This window comes from Odontesthes bonariensis, chromosome 17 (genome assembly GCF_027942865.1).
Source record: "Odontesthes bonariensis isolate fOdoBon6 chromosome 17, fOdoBon6.hap1, whole genome shotgun sequence".
Classification (NCBI taxonomy): Eukaryota; Metazoa; Chordata; class Actinopteri; order Atheriniformes; family Atherinopsidae; genus Odontesthes; species Odontesthes bonariensis.
In genome coordinates, this window is record NC_134522.1 from 7042318 (window position 1) to 7063306 (window position 20989).

At 40.5% G+C, this 20989-nt stretch overlaps 2 protein-coding genes across 3 annotated transcripts; both read right to left on the minus strand.

Moving 5' to 3' along the window:
• Positions 1 to 202: 202 nt before the first annotated feature.
• Positions 203 to 6033, minus strand: LOC142366222 (b(0,+)-type amino acid transporter 1). Its single transcript, XM_075448049.1, has 6 exons — positions 5317 to 6033; positions 3965 to 4098; positions 1694 to 1823; positions 1479 to 1603; positions 1318 to 1405; positions 203 to 433 (listed from the first exon to the last, which is right to left on the minus strand). The coding sequence occupies exons 1-6, from the start codon at positions 6031 to 6033 to the stop codon at positions 203 to 205; spliced, it is 1425 nt and encodes a 474-aa protein (XP_075304164.1).
• A 4392-nt stretch (positions 6034 to 10425) lies between these two features.
• Positions 10426 to 20531, minus strand: utp25 (UTP25 small subunit processor component). 2 transcript variants are annotated; one of them, XM_075447600.1, is made up of 12 exons: positions 20353 to 20531; positions 19710 to 19749; positions 18765 to 18951; positions 18476 to 18691; positions 18308 to 18396; positions 17800 to 18216; positions 15999 to 16215; positions 15713 to 15915; positions 14491 to 14673; positions 12978 to 13087; positions 12557 to 12802; positions 10426 to 11072 (listed from the first exon to the last, which is right to left on the minus strand). In XM_075447600.1, the coding sequence occupies exons 1-12, from the start codon at positions 20451 to 20453 to the stop codon at positions 10817 to 10819; spliced, it is 2265 nt and encodes a 754-aa protein (XP_075303715.1). In that variant the 5' UTR covers positions 20454 to 20531; the 3' UTR covers positions 10426 to 10816. The 2 variants fall into 2 exon arrangements, with proteins under 2 accessions (XP_075303715.1, XP_075303714.1); XM_075447599.1 differs by having other exon boundaries at positions 18476 to 18694; positions 20353 to 20530.
• Between the last annotated feature and the right edge of the window lie 458 nt (positions 20532 to 20989).

Here is a 20989-nt window from a genome sequence, read left to right on the forward strand (position 1 = left end):
CAATTCTTTACACAATATAGGGTTCAAATTCACAAAAACAGATTTTTTAAACAAATTTGATCAAAAATTTAAGTGCATCTGTGCAAAAAGAGACAAAATATAAGATAATTATAATAAAATAGAATAAAAACCTGTCCTTCTAAACAAGGAAGGGAGTTTTATGTTAACCTGCAGCACCTTGTAAATGTTAAACATCTGTGCATCACAGGTTTTTCTCTGCCGGGGCGACCTCTAAGAACAGCTGCAGGAACGTAGTCAACTTGGTCAGCAGTCCCGGGCAGAGCTTGTAGTGGATGAACGGGACGTAGACTACAGCTCCGCTCAAGATGAATAAAGTCACATAGAGGTATTCAATCTGAGGATCATCTATGATGGGCGCCAGCACAAGGAAGACCGCCACAATGAGGACCAGTATGGGGAGGATAATGGGAACCTGTGGACACAGGAAACACAAGCATGACAACAGTCTCCTGTGTATGGAAGCCCGTTTCCGCCACTTAATAAAAATACATTTAGAAATACTATCTCATAATTATGAGATACTAAATTTAGTATCTCATAATTTCAACTTAGTATCTCATAATTATGAGATAGTATCTCATAATTTCAACTTAGTATCTCATAATTTTGACTTAGTATCTGATCATTTTGACTTAGTATCTCATAATTATGAGATAGTATCTCATAATTTCAACTTAGTATCTCATAATTTTGACTTAGTATCTCATAATTATGAGATAGTATCTCATAATTTTGACTTAGTATCTCATAATTATGAGATAGTATCTCATAATTTTGACTTAGTATCTGATCATTTTGACTTAGTATCTCATAATTATGAGATAGTATCTCATAATTAACTTAGTATCTCATAATTATAAGATAGTATCTCATAATTTTGACTTAGTATCTCATAATTATGAGATAGTATCTCATAATTTCAACTTAGTATCTCATAATTTTGACTTAGTATCTCATAATTATGAGATAGTATCTCATAATTTCAACTTAGTATCTCATAATTTTGACTTAGTATCTCATAATTATAAGATAGTATCTCATAATTTCAACTTAGTATCTCATTATTTTGACTTAGTATCTCATAATTATGAGATAGTATCTCATAATTTTGACTTAGTATCTCATAATTATAAGATAGTATCTCATAATTTCAACTTAGTATCTCATAATTTTGACTTAGTATCTCATAATTATGAGATAGTAGCCTATTTCTAAATGTATTTTTATTAAGTGGCGGAAACAGGCTTCCATACTTGTGGGAGAGAAGAAATTGGGAAAATAGTACGTAACACTGACGCTGTACGGCCTGGGGAGCTCCGGCTTCTTGATTTTGAGGTAGAGGAGCCCAGACAGAGTGATGGCGTAGAAAAACCAGGCTGTGAAACTGATAACAGCAATGAAGAGGAATGTCAGTTAAAAGCTAAAAGACGGTGTTTTATGTAAGAAAAAGCCGTCACCTGAAGAAGTTGACGATACTCTGAAAGTCTCCTGGGATCAGCACCACCAAAGAGACGGCTGTGGTGAAGATCAGCGCCGGAGACGGAGTCAGCCGGTGTACGTGAGCCATGGACAGGATATCTGGCTGCAGAACCAACACGAGTCCGGGTGAAACTCTGCCACGGCTTTATTCTAAACAGCTGTTCGTGTTTTGATGTGAAGGAGAAAACGTTACCATGTGGCCTTCCCTGGCAGCGACAAAGCACACTCGCCCCCCGCTGAAGAACGTCCCGTTTAAGGAACCAAAAGCAGACAAGGCCGCAGCCACTGACATGATCCACCCCCAGCTGCCGAACACCTTGTTTCTGCAGGAAAAGTTTCAATATCAAATCCAATCCAATCCAATCCAATCTATTTGTATAGCACATTTCATGTACAAAACAATTCAAACAAAACAATTTATATCAACCGTTCTGTTATTAGCTATATTTTTAAATGCCTCCTCTTAGAGGAAAGTTTATCCATGTTTGTTAGCTTTTGTTAGTTTACTCAAATTACCTGTTACAGTTATACCAATCTTACTATTAGCTAAATTTAATTTTGCTCTGTTATAGTTATACCAATCTGACTGTTAGCTAAAATTAATGTTTTTATATACCTGTATTTCTGTGTTGTATTTTTTATGTCTTTATGTAAAGCACATTGAGTTGCCTGTGGTATGAAATGCGCTATATAAATAAAGATTGATTGATTGATTGAAAGTGCTTTACATAAAATAAAAGCATTGCAGCAGGGAGTGGAAGAAGCATCAAAAATACATGAATATAAAGAGAAACAAATAAAATAATTTAAACAAATTTAAAAACAAGCAACAGTCCAGATAAATTAAAAGATATCGTGCAGATTTCATGCATAGACACATGAGAAAAGAAATGTTTTTAACCTGGATTTAAAAACGTCTACATTCAATACAGTGTTTTACTGTTATCTCTTCCAGACAGAGAAGGTCAGAGGCATCAGAGCATTGCTTTTAGACACATTTTCAGTCATTTATTCACATCAGGAAAATCCAAAAAGGTTACTGACCCAGGAAGCCAACTTTGGACTGATCCAAACATCAAAATAAGTCAGTGGCTCAGAAACGTATCTAGTGTTGCTTTAAACCATAAATACTCTTAATTCTGATTTCGGCAGACTCTTAAAAACTGAAGAATGGGATTATATGTCTGGAAAACCCTTCACAAAACATCCAAATCAGTGAAGAACAGAACGATAAATGATCATATTTCACCCCCGTTCGACTGCACAATATGGGTTTAATGTGTGATAATTCAGGATCAGGGTACTTTTGGGAAAATGTTACACAGTATTTGGCTGAAATTGTTGGTTCTACTCTTCACTGTGATCCGGATTTATGGCTTTTGAACCGTAATGCTGCAGGAGCTTTGTCCAAAGTTAACAAATAAATTCTAATAACTGGATGCATGACGGCTGAGAGGCTGATCGCAACGAACCGGAAGGATGCAGGTCAACTGAAAGATGGACTGTGGCTGCTGAAGGGGCTGCGTCCCATCTCTCTTCCTTCATAAAGAGGACCAACAGTTGTGGAAAACTATAAAAACGAGACAGCTTGGATATCTGGCTCCAGACATGCATATTTAAAGCTATACATGTAGATTTTTAAATATCTGTCGAGCTCATCTGCCATCTCACTCAACGAGTTTTGTTTCTTTACCATTTGATTTATTCAGTTTACTGTGTGTTTCTTTTTCTCCACCGTTTAAAAGTATATAACAGGTGCTGAATATTTGTTTTTTTGGAGGCTAAGCGCTGTTTGGCCAAAGAATGGAAAACAGAAGTGTCCTGTGTTTTGGCGCAGTGGTTGAAAGGAATGTGCTTTTATTTTGCTTTGGAGAGAATTAGTTATACCACAAAAGGCAAGCTAGACAAGTTTTGGAAGATTTGGTACATATTTTGCGACTTTCTTGAAAATAATAATATTAAAGTAGAAGGCTGGGATACTGTTGGAATTTGAAATGAGCCCCCCCCCCCCCACCCTTTAACTTTATTTTATTCTATTCTAATTTATTATTATTATTATTATTATTATTATTATTGGTTTGTTTTTATTTAAATTTATTTAATTTTTATGTATTTTCCTTTTCCCTTTCAAAGAACCCACAACTTTATCAGTTCTTTACCGATTGCTTTTGTTTGTGTGTATTGCATTGAGGCTGAGACATTAATCAGCTTTACATAATACGTAATGTGTCTTTGAACATACATTTGGGTTGTTTTTGGACCACACAACAAGGACTTTCTGTCTTCAAGAGACTTTATTCCTTTATATTAGGTGGACACTTACAGAGCTCATGCTTTCAGGGGAGACTTTCTATGTTATTTCAGTTTGTGCCTTGGGTTTGGGGTTGTTGTGTGTTTGTATAAAAGAACAAAACCTTAATAAAGAAATGTTTTTAAAAAAAGTATATAAAGGGTGTGTTCTTACCCCCAGGTGACAGCTACAGCATTGGAGGACATGAGCTCTTTAGGCGTCATTACGGTCAAATAGCTCACGTTCACCAGCAGATACAAGCCGGTCACCAGAAAGATGGCAATCAGCAGCGCTCTGGGAAGATTCACCTGTGAAAGGAAGAGCAGTGAGTAACTGTTTTTTCTGCTTTCTACCCAAATGTTTGGTCAAATATGACTTTAATGCAGTTTCTGAAACAAAAACAGTCACCTGCTAAACAGCTACTACCTTCTTATCCATATTTATTTTGGATAAATGAGATAAATCTTAGACAGCAGTTTGGAGGACTTTTATTTGAGCAACTGAAGTGGATGTTAACAGTTAAATCTTCTTAAACTCTCCATGAAATCAGTGTTTTTATACAACCTGTCTTCTGTACATCACCTGCACACGTGTGCTGATACAAAAAAAAGCTTTGCAGGCGTTATAAACTGTATTTTAAAGTTGTTTTAAAGTGTTGAAGAGTGAGCCTGCATCCAGCTGTGGATATCTGTCCTCTAGCTTGTAAATATGAGGAGACTAAATGCTTTCACAGGGACTTAAAAACAAACTTCTGTTGATCGATTGTCTTCCTCTGCTTCGGCACGTTTCATTAAGTTTCATGTTTTTCTTTATTTTATTCACGGTTTTTACATTATTAGCCGATTTTACAGCCCAGTCTCACCGCAAATGCGAATAAGTCAGAAAAATAATTACATAGAGTAACACTGTGTCCCCACATATTGTCAAAAAGTCATGAAAATAAAGCATCAAAGTCCCCATTTGGGTTAATTTGCTGCTTCTGTTTAACATTTTACGGACTTCTTGGTTGAAGTTCTGTATTGCGATTTAACTGGTTAGGTCAACTATTAAGAATTATAACGTTAATATAAAGAAAACATTGCGGTAACATATCTGTTGCATCTTTCTTTGTTTTAATTTAATTGGAATCATTTAGATTTAAGTTTGGTTTCATTGAGACACTGAGGCTTTCTTTCCCTGATTTTGCCGTAAAAACATGCTTTCTATCTACATTTTCACATGTCAGGATGACTAATCTCAATGATAGGATAACAACATTGTTAGGAAACACATCTCATCACAGTCAGGATAACAATTACAATCATAAAAAACAAGATAATTTCTTCTTATCAAACCCTGAGTGCCCTCGGATAACTTCTGACACTTTGCAATGCCGACACTTTGATAAGTATGTTTGTTTAAGTTCTGTTTTAAAAAGCATTTTTGACAGTACAGACACTATCTCTGTCTTTATCCTTCTTATCCTTCCTTTATATCTTTATCACCTCACCTGGAAGAAAGTAAAGTTAAGACCCTCACAGTCTCACCTCTGGTCTCTTAAGCTCCTCAGTTACATGATTTAAGTTGTACCAGCCGGCATAAGACCAGAGTCCTTGAAAGAAACCCATTCCTAAAGCACTCACAGAGTAGTGAGTCCCTTTAAAAGAGTTCTCAACATTCAAGTTTTCCACAATAATAGCGCTGCTCTGTGAGATCTCCACCATCCCACCGATTACAATGACTGTCAGCGCTATAACTTTGGCCACCAAGAAGATCACTTGGACTCTGACGGCAAGGCGGACGTTCAAGATGTTGACTGTAGCGACGACCACAATCATGACAGCGGCGGTGCATTTCACAGCCAGCTCAGGAGGCTGACAGCCGGGGTAAAAGGGTGCCATGGCGTACTCTGCGATGCTTATTGCCATTGCAGCGATGCTGAAAGGTTTCACCACCAGGATAAAAGTGACCGCTGCAAAGAAGGCAGGGCACGGGCCATAGATCCTCAGTATGTAGATGAAATCCCCACCAGATTCAGGGATGACGGTCCCCAGCTCGGTGTAGGACAGCGCAGCAAACATTGCCACAACTCCCGAGAGAGCCCAGATCACCAGGCTCGCTCCGGGGCTTCCCACGTACGCCATAACAAACTGAGGGGACATGAATATGCCGGACCCGATCATGGTTCCAGAAACCAGTGCCACACCTCCAACCAATCCAATTTCCCTCCTTATTTTCAGAGCTTCGGGTTCTTTGTCCGCCATAATGATCCCCTTTTACAGAGCAGAATCCAAAAAGATCAGTAAGTATTCCAGACACTCGACTTGAGCTGTGCATATCAGAGATGGCAGGTTAAACAGTAACCGGACTTTAAAAAAAACCAAGCCGTACCTGTAAATGTTTTAACATCCAGCTGTGGATTATAAACTCTCATTACGTAAGCCTTTATCTAGTTATGCATCTGACAGCACTGGCACACCAACCTCAGCCTTTCCACGAAGAAAAGAGTGAACACAAAGTTTCACAGTTGATGGTACCTACAGGTTCACACTCTTTTTAATGTGGTCTTCAAATCAAAATCAAATCAAATTTATTTATATAGCACATTTCATGTACAAAACAATTCAAAGTGCTTTACATAAAATAAAAGCATCGCAGCAGGGAGTGGAAGAAGCATTAAAAATACATAACAGAATATAAAGAGAAACAAATTAAATCATTTAAATGAATTTAAAAACAAGCAACAGTCTAGATAAGTTAAAAGATATTTCATGCATAGACACATGAGAACAGAAATGTCTTTAACCTACATTTGGTGAAAGTCTTATAAAGTATATTAGTGCATTTTGACAATCTTACTTCTGGACGTTTCAGCTCCTCGGTTAAATAATTCAAAGTGTTCCAGCCATCATAGGACCACAGGCCCTGATAGAAAGCAATGCCAATGGAGCTGACACCGACGTTCGTTCCCTCAAAGGAGTCCTCAAAGTTCTCCGTGTTGCCTCGGAAGAACACCACAACTCCTCCCACGATGATGAGCGTCAGTGCCAGCAGCTTGATTGCCATGGAAACCACCTGGATGCCAGTGGCCAGGCGGACGCTCAGACAGTTGACGATGGCCAGCGTCAAGATTCCTCCCGCAGCCACACACTTTAAAACCAGCTGAGGGGGGGCGCAGCCGCTGTAGAAGGGGGCCACGACATATTCGGCGAAGCTCAGGGCGATTCCCGTGGCGCTGGCGGGCCTCATGACAACGACGAAGCTGAACACAAACATGAAGGCCACGACTTTCCCCACAGTCCGACGCATGTAGATGTACTCCCCGCCGGACTCTGGTATGACGGTGCCCAGCTCAGCATAGCAGAGCCCCCCCAGCATGGCTATCAGCCCACAGCAGGCCCATATAATGAGGCTGGCCCCAGGGCTGCCGATGGCAAGCAGGACGTACTGAGGGGAGATGAAGATCCCAGATCCCATCATGGTCCCAGCAATGAAGGACACGGCTCCCATTAGACCCACTTCCCTCTTCAGACTGAGTCTCGGCTCCATTGTTAGATTGTTAGATCCTGCTGCTTCATGAGAGGAGCTCACACTGCACAGCACAGAGCTCAGAATAACTCTGAGCAACTAGGTAATAAACTCAACAACAGGTGAAATCACCCTTAAACAGACAATAAATCAAGGAGTGGCACGGCTGTTTGAAACAGCCTCTAATCAAGCTTTCTTTTAGGAGAATCAGAGCAGCTTGTTCTGAGTCAAGCTGAATGATAGTGACACGTTTTAAAACCCACTCTTTGAAATATTAACAGAGCAAGGACAGACTTATTCTGCATGGCCTGTTGGCCTGACCCACTTTTTACAGCTCATCTAAACTAAAGGTTGACTGCTATCGACAGACTGCAGCGTGTACCTGCACGCTTTCATCAAGTGACGTACAAGCCTTAAACCATCCTTCATTTATCCATATACTGCCAGGAAAACAGCAAATCACATTTATCAAATATAAATTGAACTAATGATTATAAATGTAAATAGAGTATTTAAGAAAAAAAGAAGTTTGTAGACTAATAAACTTTAAAGTGAACCTCTGCTCTGAGCTCCTTTCTCCTCCAACTCAGCCTGAACCCTCTCAGATGAGCTTTCTGTCCTCTCTTTAAGGAGTCTTCAGGAATAGTTCTCCAGGCTTCTTGAAGGACATCCCAAAGCTCTTCTTTGGATGTGGGCTGCCTTTTGTTGCGTTCTCTGCCAACATGATCCCACACTGCTTCAGTAATGTTGAGCTCCGGGCTCTGGGGAGGATTCATCCCTCCATCAGACCTGCTGCCACTGATTTTCAGCCCACTTCTTGTGTCCTTTGGCACAGCTCAGTCTTTTCTCCCCGTTTCCCTTCCTTAAGAACGGCTTCCTGACAGCCACCCTTCCATGGAGCCCATTTCTAATGAGGCTTGGGCCAACAGCAGATGGATCAGCTGAAGGTCCAGATGCATCTCTCAGCTCCTGTGTCAGGTCTTTGCTGGATTTTTTCCTCTTTCTTAAGGACATCACTTTCAGATCCTGTTCATCTGCTGTAGATAGTTCTTTAGGCCTGACACTTCTTCTTTTGTCCTCCACTTGTCCAGTTTCCTCAAATGTTTTAAGGACACACTGCACACCATGCTGAGATATGCCAAGTTTTCAGCTAACAGCTCTTTGGGAATCATTTTGTTGCTGCAGAAATCCTGTTTTCTGTCTGTCACACTGTGTTATCTTTGCTGTTTTGCATAGAAGAAACTAAAGAAATGGGAACAAATGATGTGTCTCTGTGACAGGCTGCTAGTAACAAAGTGCCTAAAGATCTAATTTAAAATGGATTCTTTGCTAACACTGGTTCATCCCTTGAGTTAGGAACCTTTTTTAAGCCTGAATGATTCATAGGTCTGAGTTAAGTGGCTTAACAAACACACTTATTCCTCTGAAAAATGGTCAGGTTAAAGGACTGGACTGAAAATTACTAAAAAAGCAGCAAATGTCTAAACATAACTTTGAACTATTGTTTAAGATCAGTTAAAAATTAAAGTAAAATAAATAGAATATAAAGAAATGAGGGTGGCTCAATACTTTTGTACAGTGCCGTATGATGCATACAGAAACATGATTAGTAGAACATCGATTGTTGATGGATTTACTGTCATTTTCTCTTTTTTATGATGCGGGTCAGGTCATCACTGAACAGCTAAATCATTCTTTATTTTAGTGCAATAACAAGTAAACCCTCTTACTCACCTCTGGACGTTTCAGCTCCTCAGTAACAGAATTCAGATTGTTCCAGCCATCATAGGACCACAGTCCCTGGTAGAAAGCGATACCAATTGGATTGATGCCCACATTTGTGTTCTCAAAGGAGTCTTCAAAGCTTGCCGTGTGCCCTCTGATCAGCATCACCACCCCTCCTATTATGATGACCGCCAGGGCCGCAACTTTGGCCACCATGAAAAACACTTGCACCGACATCGAAAAGCGAACATTCATGCAGTTCACAATAGCCAGAGCTATGATGGCAGCTGCAGCCACGCATTTCACCAGCACCACCGGAGGCGCGCACTCCGCGTAAAAAGGTGCGACGACATACTGGGCAAAGCTCAGCGAGATGCCAGCAACTCCAGCGGGTCTCACGAACAGCACAGAGCTGAAGACTAACATGAAGGCGACGACTGGACCGGAAGTTTTGAGGATGTAGACGTACTCGCCCCCAGATTCTTTTATGCAGGTGCCCAGCTCGGCGTAGCAGAAAGACACCATTATCACCAGTAAACCACAGCTGGCCCACACCACCAAGCTGGCTCCAGGGCTGCCGATGGAGTAAAGCACCGTCTGCGGGGACATAAAGATCCCAGATCCAATCATCGTCCCCGCGATGAGGGACACGGCTCCCATCAGCCCCACATCACGTTTCAGGCTGAGCTTCTGCGCCTTTTCGTCCAGCATCGCAGCAGTTACAGACCGTCTGCTGTCTGACACAGCGGGGAAAACACTGTAATTGTGTGGCCAAAGTCACTATTGCATAAACACATGAAGTTAATAATTATGTGGGCGGTTCATTTTACACACATGCCTGTTTTGCTTAACAGCTTATGTGTTTCTTAAATAAGATAAGTGAAGTCAGTGGTGGCCACATGTGTTTTTTTTTTTGTTTTTTTTGAAGCTGTGCGTCTTTCTCTTGGTTCAGGCAGTGATGTATTACAGCTGAGTGCCAGCCAATACACAGAATGCTTCAAACTAGCTTTAAATTCCTCCTTTGGCTTAAAATTCTTGAAATAGTTCAGCAGAAAAGTCAAGTATGGAAGCCCACTGCTGCCAATATCATAAAAAAGTTCCTGCAAGTCACTCTCACATGACCATCTCATTATAGTAAATATCTAAAGTAAGTTGGCCGCATTTTTAAAATGTAAATCTGATTAGTTATATATAAAAATAATGATAAAGAGATAGCATTAGAAAACAACCATTAGACTTACGCAGGCAAAAGAATTTGAACATTCTGACCAAATGTAAACAATGACAAACAAGCATGGCGGACACCCTTGATGGAGTTGGTTAGCAGACGTAATTAAAGATCCTCATAACTGTGTCAACAACTTTAGAATTAATACACACATGCTGACATGTGTAGCATCCATATTTACTTTTTCTCCCATTAAACTGTCATGAATAGGCTTCCATACAGCACTCTCTTAATCAATCTGATTCCATTGTTTCCCGCTATGGTTCTATATCGAGCCATGTCATAAATCTATAATAATTCCATCACTTGATGGCTCCTTCACCACAGGTATTGCTACATACATGAACTCTAACCTTTCAGATAAGGAATATGTTATAATAACCGCATGTAAACAGTAAATTTATTTTACAATATCATATAATTTATGGTATCTTCACATCACGGCTTGATGATTCGCGGCAGTTTCCAACTTCAACATACCAAACAAAGTTAATAACTCATCCACTTTCACAAGTTAAAACCAGTTTAATAAAAAAGCTTTCAGTCCAGCGGACCCTCTTTGGTCCTCAGGGGGCTGTGTCCTCCCCTCCTGTGATGAAGAGGTGAACGGGCTTGTTGGAGTGCAGCATCTGTCCGGCTCGCTGTGCTCCGGTGATGGCGGCCAGTTTGTGGGTATCGTAGCGGGAGTAGAGGGCAGTGCAGGTCCAGCTGGCCTCCTCCCCCTGACCCTCTGCTGCCAGCATGTTGCACACCTCGCTGTAGAAGTGGGGGAAGGAGGGCAAACCGTAGAATATCAGGTTCTGGATCCCTTTGATGGTGTACCTGAATGAAAACAAGCACAGAATCAAGGTTAAAGGTCAGAATGATTTGTCATTACTAGGGCTGGACGAGTTAATTGTTAATTGTTAACTCGCTATTGTCGCATTAACTCATTAATTGTTTAATTAATTATTATTTAACGCCGATAAATATTTCATAGTGCATTCACGAAGTTTTTTTTTTTTTTTAATTAAAAAAGTTCAGAGACAGGAAGCAGGGAGCAGAGAGAGGGGGAACGACACGCTGCACAGGGTCGTCCGATGCGGGACTCAGCGGGGTCAGCTGCAGCGAGGACTATAGCCTCTTGTACATGGGGCGCCTGCTCAACCCACTACGTCACGGACCACCCCTGTTTTATTATTGTAAAAGTCCGTTGCTCACAGGCTTTTATTCTGTAAAAGTCTGTTGCTCACAGGCTTTTATTTTGTAAAAGTCTGTTGCTGTCTGCTGTGGAACCGGAAAAGAAAGTAATCGGCGGATCCACCAAACATGGAGAAGGGTACGGAACTTTTACTCGGCCATTTTCATTTTAAAGTTCTTCCAGAGGGCGGAGTCCACAGAACCAAAGTCATCTGTAAACACTGCCAAGTTGAATTGTCTTCTCAGCGTAGTAGTTCCAGTCTAAAATATCACTTAAAGGCAAAACACACAACTGATAGCAGCAAGTCATTCAAGGAAACAGACAGTGGAGCGAGGCTTCTACATAAAAACTACAGAAAGATGCTGATGTTAAAAGTGTGTTTGCACAACAAATGTTATGGCACTTTCATTCATATGGCAGCACATTTAAAATAAAGCTAAATGCTAAAAGCTATACACTACTTTTGGATTCATTTTTGGATTTTGCGTACAAATGCGATTAATCGTGATTAATCAGGGAAATCATGTGATTAATTAGATTAAACATTTTTAATCGTTGCCCAGGCCTAGTTCATTACATTTTTTCCAGCACTTAACAGCTCTTGGTATTTGGTATTACCATTACCCTAAATAAAGTGATATGGACCTGGATAGGCAAGATCAACCAATTAAACACCATTTTTTGATTATATTTTATTAAATGAGACGTATCTTGCCCTTTTTTCTCAAGCTGACACTATCTCCTGAGGTCTTAATTAAATGTATTCCATTAAAACTCTGCTTATTCTTTGCTGCTGCTTTCATTATCATGCTTATTAGCACCATTTTTACATGCAAATGACTAATTTGGGGCGGGTCTTCGCCCCTTCATGGCTAAAAGCTTCATAATGACTGAGATTCATATATACATCCATCCTCTTCCACTTCCTTCCACCAAGGTCAGGTCCAAGAAGGAAACCCACACATCCCCCTCCTGAGCAACACTCTCAAATACTATTCAATAAAAAATCATCACGACCCCAATTTGACACTCGATATCGGATCAAGACATAACTGATGAAAGCTGCAGAATGCAAAGAAGAGCCAAAAATCATCCAACACCCGATGGATTCGTCGACAGGACTGACCTCTTGTAGAAGTGGAAGCGTTCAGTGAAGAGCAGGAACTGTTTCTCCCCCTTCTGGAAAAAGTGCCTGGCTCGGGAGACTTCCGACTTGCTGGAATACTCGCAGATGCAGGTATAGTTCACGTCCTCGTTCTTCATGTAGTTTCGCAACCGAACGTAGTCGAAGTAGGATGGGATGTAGATCAGAGTGTGGGACATGACGGAGTCTTTGTACTGAGGCAGCACTTTATCTACGAAGAACTGAAACCTAAAAGGCAGAACGAGCATCAGCAAGGATTCAACTATTCTTTACGTTTCTAATTGGCCGTCTAAAAAGCACAAGACGCTCAATGATTTCTCGGGTCTAAATAGTGATAAATGAATGTAAAACAGAACAGTGAACGAGCGGCTGGGAAAAATCTGAAGATGCTTGAAGTCCTTACCGAGCATCTTGATCCATGAAGCTGTCTGAGGAGAACATCTGGAAGACGTGAGGCAGCTGAACCAGCACCTGGCAGATGGAGCCTGTTTTTGGCAAGTTTTTTGTAGCAATCTGAGACAAGAACAGCACAAAGACAAAAGACAAACCGACATCATCAAGAGGAAATGCTGTAAGTTAAAAGCACATTGGTTTCAAACACGAAAACTGGACTTGATCTTTGGGATTCAGAGCAGATGTGGAGACATGTTTATATTCCTATGCAGCTAATCTGGCTCTTTAAGAGCATTTTGATCACCAACACCATTATAAATACGAGGCTGCTTTTAAATGAAAGAAACCAGTTCTCTTAACCTCAATCTGACATGTTTCCAACAGAAACTCAGAACAGACTAAGCTAACACCGACTAGTATGATCCTTTCATGTTCTTATGGGGCCAAAGAAGGGGTAAAAGTATATTCAGTTGGTTGCAATCTACAACTTCGCCACTAGGTGGCACCGGATTCTACCTTTCAGGATTCACAGATGCTTTAAAAAGGTTTAAAAAGAACCAAACATCCTCTGTGTTTGAGCGACTGAATGGTTGCATGTCTGATCTGACAAACATGATGCCTGCATTTATTGTTCTCTACTTTCTATCGATCACACTTAAAGAAGAGGAACAGCAACGCCGTCTAAAACTCAGGAGTTACATTTGAATAAGATTCAGTCACTCACTTATTTTGGAGCATTAAAAAAAGATGCATTCAATTTTAAAAAGTTCTATGATCTGCGACAGCTGCAGGCTCAACACCCCAACAGGATAACCGTGTTATCACGACATAGATCACCTACTGTGCGTCATCAGCGCGGCTATTTAACGTAGTCATCAGCTGTCGTTTCAACCCAACTGAACTTTCCAGTGACAGATGTTTCCAACCGTCAGATAAACGCCTTTTTAAATCGACTCTGTGACAGAGTCAAGCTCTGCATCTGATTGTTCGGGGCTTGATGGCTACAACAGAGACGAGAGCAAAACACAATTTTTCTTCATTATACGGCCTCTAATTCTGCTGTTGTTTCCTTATACGTTCAGATTAAAGTTTGATTGATCTGAAGCCCTTTCATTAACCTGATGATCTATAAATCACCACATCAAAATGCTACTAATTTGTTAAAAAAACATTTAATTTAAACATTTTTTCAGATAAAACCTTTAAATTTTAGTAAGTCACCAGTTTTCATGTTGATACTTTTTTAGATTTTGGTCATAAAGTGAAAAAGAATGAAGAAACAGACCCGTGTTACCTCAAAACTGTCATTTTTAGAGTCATTCATGGAAGACACAGCATGTGGTAGTTAAGAAATTACAGATAACTGACCAAATCCCTGTGGATGCCCACCGATATGTAAATTTATCAACTGGGAAGTAAAACAAGACGTATCTTAAAGTTAAAGCCCAAAGAGAACGAGTGGAGAACAGATTTCCTCAGTAATATGAGCAATAATGAAATGTAAAAGGTGTACAACGGCCGACCTGTCCTCTGTAGTTGGCGCAGTGTTTTGTGAGGATGTTGTTGATCTGGGGGTCCTGGATGGAGCTGAAAACCAGCGTCTGCCTGTAGTGTCTGGCCCAGTTGTTCAGGTTCCACATCCTCACCCTGGAGAAGTCAACTCCATGAGAGTCCAGCGGCTGCAGGTTCAAGTGCTTCATCACATGCTGGTGGATGAAGACGACACATCGTTTATAGATTATCCGTCACTGATCAGCTATCAAACACGACTCTTTAAAGTATCCGAACCTTTGAAAGCTACATCAAACCCATGAGATTTAACATATTAGGGTTCAAATTCAGCACTTTCCTGCTAATTTAATGCACAAATAAGGCAGAATTCACACATAAATGAAAGGCTATACACTGTTATAGAGCAGGATATTCCTGTTATAGCTCGTTATAGGCTGAAGGAAGAAAGAAAGAATGGCTTCTCTGGAGAGGATTTAAATTACAGGAGCGGTTACAGGGAATTATTACATGTGAGTGACATGGGAGTCGCACCCGTGGGGTATGGGGGTGGTTTGACACCCCCACTTTTACAGCAAGATGATTTCACCTTTTTGAATTTTCAATGACCAAATAAAGTTTTAACAAATCATAAAATGTGTTTTAAAGACTCTGTACCCTCTTTAGAATAATTCTATCCAGATTTGAGCAGTGTAACTATTGTAGTTTCCATACAGGACCTAGTTTAGGGCGATCAAAATGCAAAAAAATGCAGTAAAATGGCCCTGTTCTGCATTTTCACAAATCAGAAAAAGGTTTCACAAATCCCAAACCAGGTTTTAATGAATCTACAGCCTCTTTAGAATAATTCCATCCAGATTTAAGCAGTGTAACTATTGTAGTTTCCATACAGGACCTAGTTTAGGGCGATCAAACTGCAAAAAAATGCAGTAAAATGGCCCTTTATGCCCATTTAATTCATGAATCGGATGCCAACTTCAGCGTCGTGTCTATGGGGTTGATGTGGGGCTCATGTAACACCCCCACATTTAAAATCGCTGCTCCACCCCTGGGTGAGGGTTTAAAAAGTAACACCTGGTCAAGGAAAAGAGCCCTGAAAACAAATCTGCTCATAACTGGTTTGCAGGTAAGAATAGAAACTAAACATGCTGTTGGGCAGCAGGTGGCGCCACTTCTTCCACAGATGTACAAAGCAGAGGTTTACACAGATGCCACGAAGCGGTGCGAGTCTCCTACCAACACATGTTCCCAGTTCTGCATGAGGCAGACGTCCGCCTGGTCCAGCACCACCAAGTCGATGGACGACAGGAAGTCAAAGTCTCTCTTACTTTCTCCCTCTGCTCCCAGCACCGTGCGAAGGCCCAGCGGCGACGCGATGATGATGTCAGATGAGTAGAAGGGCGCGTAGAGACGCACGTTGCCCTTGACTACGGACACACCTGGAGAGGAGAGAGCAGCGCAGCAGAGCGTCAGAGACACACTCAGAACGCCGCCGTAAACTCCTGCCGTTAGCGGGCCGCACCTATCCTGAAGTGGTCGTCCACGTTGCCTGAAAAGACGGCGTGGTAATCGTCCGGTCGGCGCAGATTGGGCGGCTTGTCATCCGCCTCCTCTCCGAACTCCTCTTTGAACTTCTTCTTGTTGCTGACGGCGATCTTCTTGCCTTTGGTCTCCAGCAGACTGATGAGCGCGTGGACGACTTGGAGCGCGACGCCCCGAAACGGGACGAGAATCAGAACCTGGCGCGGAGAGGAGAGCACCGTGAACACCTAAACACTAACACGTGCGCTTTGGTTTGGCTCACGCTTCAGATTTAGGGATAACATCATCATTAAGATAACCAATAATTAATCATTAATGGTTAATCATCAACCTTTAATGATATTCAGCCTCTCCAGGACTTTGCAGGACGCTTTTGTGACCTAAAATGCACCATCTTTTGGGCACCTTCTGTGAAAAGTCGCGGTGGTATTTAGATAAACAAATAAAACTGCCTTTAGGAATGACTGAAATATGACAGAAATACAGTTTTCTATCTTATGCAGCTGATGTGAAATAGGGCTGCTGCAAATTATTATTTAGGTAATCGACTGTTCTATCGATTATTCATTCAATTAATCGAGAAATACTTCAACAATAATAACTATTTAAAAGAGATAAATTTAAATCATAACCGGCTCTCATATGTAGCCACGATTGGGATGATTTGGCCAAAAACCTCCTGATATTGATAACAGGAGCATAGAACAGCAGGTATTAGCTTTCTATCTATTGTACAGCTGTGCTAACATCTGTTAGCTTCTCTCCTACCGTCTCAACTTCCTTACACTGCATTTTAAAGCATCTTATTTTACTTTTCAGCTCTAATGTGAAAGCTGCCCAGTAGCACCATGAGAGCACTCACATGCAACTACTGAATTGAACTAAATATGATTAAATCACCATCACTTAGGAGGTAAGCTGTATTTTTTGTGTCTCTGACTTGACCTCCATCACAGAGCAGGTCTGGGTGCTCTAATCTGTCCAAATGAGAGCTGAAATGAACTCGTCACCGGCTCCCTGTGTGGACCGGGCATAAAGGGAGTTGCTTTGTTAAATATGAAACCCTTTAAGTTGGCAACAATAAGACGTTTTAAGCACGTACAGCTCAGCATGTTGCTAAGACATAAGAAATACACACTGGTAGCACATAGCGTTAGATTATATCAGTGTGGTGTCAGATTCCATACCTCATTTGAAAGAATACCAGTATAAATTAAAAATGCAACAGATGTTTGAATCGTTTAAAACAGTTTGTGAATTTTTTTAGACTCATCTGAAACATTTAACCGCTTCTGGAGGGATCTGTTAAAGGGGATTTATTCTATAAAAACAAAGTGTCTGAAACATCCTCCAGACTTTGGGAGATAATGGTCATTTTGATAGTATGTTTTGGGAGACCTGATTAATGCTGCATGACCCTGGAAGGGTCAGTCTTGAGATATATGGCACCAAGATGTCTGGACTTTCCTTCTAGAAATCACACGATAACACCTGAAGACAGACGTGTTGCTTTGCACTTACCTTAAGAGTATAAATAGGACCTGATTTCTTTGTTCGAGGTCTTAACTCTGATGCATGTGAGCTGTATGACCCTAGGTACACAGTTTTAAAGAATATTCTCCACTAAAGACTCTTCCAGCCTCATCTACTTTGACTCTCGGTCCTGATGACAACAGAACGGCTGCCCAGGAACCCCCCCCCCACACACACACACACAATTTGCAATCATTAACAATTTACGACTAAAGAAAAACTCACAAATGTGCATTTTAGTAGCTCACCTTGGGTCGGGTCAGGCCTTGGTCTCTGGGTTCATCGTGCGGCTCAGCTCCAGCTTTAGCTTTAGCCTGAGTTTTCCGCTCCCTTAGCAGGGCGTTGTGAGCCAGAACTCTGGAGTTGGCCTTCAGGACATGGTTGAGGACATGCAGGCAGTATGCACTGCGCACACGTGGGCCCTGCTTCAGAGGACATGTCCCTGGGTGATACAGATCCCTGTAAGAGCCCATTAGAGCGAGCAGCTCCAGCTGGAGAGGGCTGATCTCTTCAGCTGCTCCTTTAGGGTTTGAAGCCTGGTTCATATCCTTCCAACTGGTCTCCAAAAGTTTGTGGAAAACTGGGAGTTTCGTGTCCTTCTGAGGACCAATGGGGCCGAACTTCTCGAGGGGATTGGTGCAGAGAAGAGTTCCCAATTTTGGCCACTAAGAAAGAGAAGAAATAGGCAGAAACTGTAAGTTAAATCTACTCTAAAGGAAAAATTGGACGATTATTTAATGAAACTACGATTAATACCGTAATCTGAGTCTTGGATTTGCAGCCAGATGTTATCTTCTCTACATCCTCCTCAGTCAGCTCTGCGTCCAAATGTTGTAAAAACACGTCTGCAAGTAAAGAATCAAAACAAAATCATGTTTTATCTGCATATTCACAACATTTTCTATGGAAAAATGTCTTTCTTACCTTTACTGTCGTCATGTTGTTCAGAGTCTTCCTCTTCCTCCTGCTCTCCTTTTCCCACGAAATTAGTCTCCAAACAGAACTCGGACTCGTGTTCCTTGTCTACAAATTCATCCCCCGCCTCCTTCTTCTCCTCTGCTGCCTCTCCATCTGCAGGTTCCTCTTCCTCCCCTCCATCTTCTTCACCATGTTCACTTCCATCTTCACCTCCATCACTGCCTTCTGCATCAAAAGACAACAGTTTTCAACTAAATGAACAAACCAAAATTTGATTTAGGGACAAACAGCTTACCGTCTTCAAGAAACTCCTCTTCCTCCTCCTCTTCCTCATCACTGCTTTCCTCCTCTCCACTCTGGGTGTCAGCGGTGGGTTGACTTAAAGTGGAAAGAAGCTTCTGATAGGCCGTTTTCTGCTCTGGTTCTTCCTCCTCCTCTTCCAGCTCACCAAGCTCTGCATCTGATTGTTCGGGGCTTGATGGCTACAACAGAGACGAGAGCAAAACACAAATTCTGCTGTTGTTTCCTTATACGTTCAGATCAAAGTTTGATTGATCTGAAGCCCATTTATTAACCTGATGATCTATAAAAATCATTCGTAATTCGTAACACTTCCGTTCTAATTCCCAGAACCTCTTAGTACAATTCTTGTTTGTTTTCCCTCAAACCTTCCAGACACCCCAGATGATCATTTGGTCAGTTTCTCCATTACTATGTTCATTTATGTAGGGTTTGAATTCCTTTTTCATATCTTCTACCAGTTTACTTTTGTTCAGTAATCTCAAATTAAGCCTGTTTTTCCCCCTGTTTTTTAATTGAATTTTTCACAGTCTTATAAATCTACACTTCCAATCCTAAACTCTTAAACGCAGCATCTCATACCTCTATAAATAAAAATAAAAAAAGGTCCTATTTATGACCCTGAGCGGACTTTATATGTTCCAGAAAATGACCAAAGTCTCTTTTTAGAGGGTTAACAGTTGTTCATACATCAACCATTCCCAGTTAATCCAAACACAACTTTAACGATGGCGAAATACTGACACGTTCCACAAATATTCTCCCATTTTAAAACAAAACTGTGCTTTTAAGGAGAGAGTGCCATTAAATTTTAGAACTAGCAACACCACTGCACCCATTTCCTGTTTTCTTGGCAATATATGAAGAAACGAGACTTAAGACTTATGCACTATAATGTAAGTTGATGTCAGGGTTTTTAAAATTAAACAACTCTTCTTACCAGTTCCACAATTTCAGTCCTTACAGGTCTTTCATTTACTCTGTAAAAAAACATAAGAGCACATTAGACAACAAACTTATAAATAGGTTAGAAAATTATTGGTTTGATTAGTGACATTTAATAAAATAATGCATCAATTTCTGCTGTTTACTGAACATATAACACCATTATTTACTGTAAAAGTTAATTTTTTACAGTCAGTATGAGTTTATGTGTGCATATTACATTAAATTAAAAAGTGATTATAGTACACACATTTGTGTCATGTTGTAAACATACTGTTGTGCTTTATTACAGGTCGATTTGTTAGTTTTAAACACTTCCCAAACTAAATACTTACAATCCGGTCATTTAAATTTAACTTGAAATGCATCCTGACGAATTATTTACAATTTTACGAGTCCAAATAACCGGATATATTTCAGGTATTTCAGCAAAACACGTTCAAAAATATGTCGGGAATTTATGAGCTGAGATGTCTGTTACGTTAAGTCTTAATGAGCCAACTCTGTCGAGGGGTTTTAGCTTAAAGTTTTAGCTGAAAATAAGTCAACTTTCTCACAGCACTTTGAACGATAGTTAGCTAGTTGGCTAATAAAATATAGCACATTATCAGTTTAAAACAGATCGCTGTGCGGCTTACACGTCGTGAAACGGATGCTCCTCTCCATATTCCTTCAAGTGTTTCTTCTGTTTCTTGGATAAATTAGTGAAATGCTGCGTTTTCTGCCTTCGTTTCCCCATGTTGTGGTTCTAAAATGCCGCTACACGTGTGACGGTCCAGCCTCTTCTATGGCTGTTTAATCGCAGCAGCGTTTTGTGGCGCCACCTACAGGAGCGGAGTGGAACAGCACGTTCATTGTTAACTCAAACAGACGCTTCAGTAGTAAAAAACTACCTTTAAACTAACAAATAACACCATCAAACTACGACATTTTTATCACTTTAAAGTTTACAGTAATTCTAAGTTTAATTATGTAATTTATGTATCATCCATCAAGATGTCAGGTCGTTTGTATACGTTTCCTTGGCAGAAATAAAAGGATTTGAAAAAGACATGGTTTAAATATACAGTATTGTTACAGTTTGGTGACATATTACAGTCTAATGTTTTTACTGAAGGGGAAAGAGATATCTTAAATTAACCGTTAAAACAGAAAATTATTACAGCCACGAAAAAATAAATTAGAAACTTTCTTTTATATAATAAAATGTTCCATAAATCAGGGTATAAGTAAGATATGAACACGGTTGAGGCAGATGGGCTGTTATTGGTTCTG

What these genes read in the sequence shown, in the direction of transcription:
- LOC142366222 (XM_075448049.1), bottom strand. Translation starts at nt 6,033, where the DNA reads ATGGCGGACAAAGAACCCGAAGCTCTGAAAATAAGGAGGGAAATTGGA. An exon ending in AGGAGCTTAAGAGACCAGAG is followed by an intron (nt 4,099 to 5,316) that starts GTGAGACTGTGA and finishes TTCCTTTCACAG; the next exon opens with GTGAATCTTCCCAGAGCGCT. An exon ending in CTGCCAGGGAAGGCCACATG is followed by an intron (nt 1,604 to 1,693) that starts GTAACGTTTTCT and finishes TTGGTTCTGCAG; the next exon opens with CCAGATATCCTGTCCATGGC.
- utp25 (XM_075447599.1), bottom strand. Translation starts at nt 20,453, where the DNA reads ATGGGGAAACGAAGGCAGAAAACGCAGCATTTCACTAATTTATCCAAG. An exon ending in GGACTGAAATTGTGGAACTG is followed by an intron (nt 18,952 to 19,709) that starts GTAAGAAGAGTT and finishes TCTCTGTTGTAG; the next exon opens with CCATCAAGCCCCGAACAATC. An exon ending in AAGGCCTGACCCGACCCAAG is followed by an intron (nt 16,216 to 17,799) that starts GTGAGCTACTAA and finishes TCTCCGCGCCAG; the next exon opens with GTTCTGATTCTCGTCCCGTT.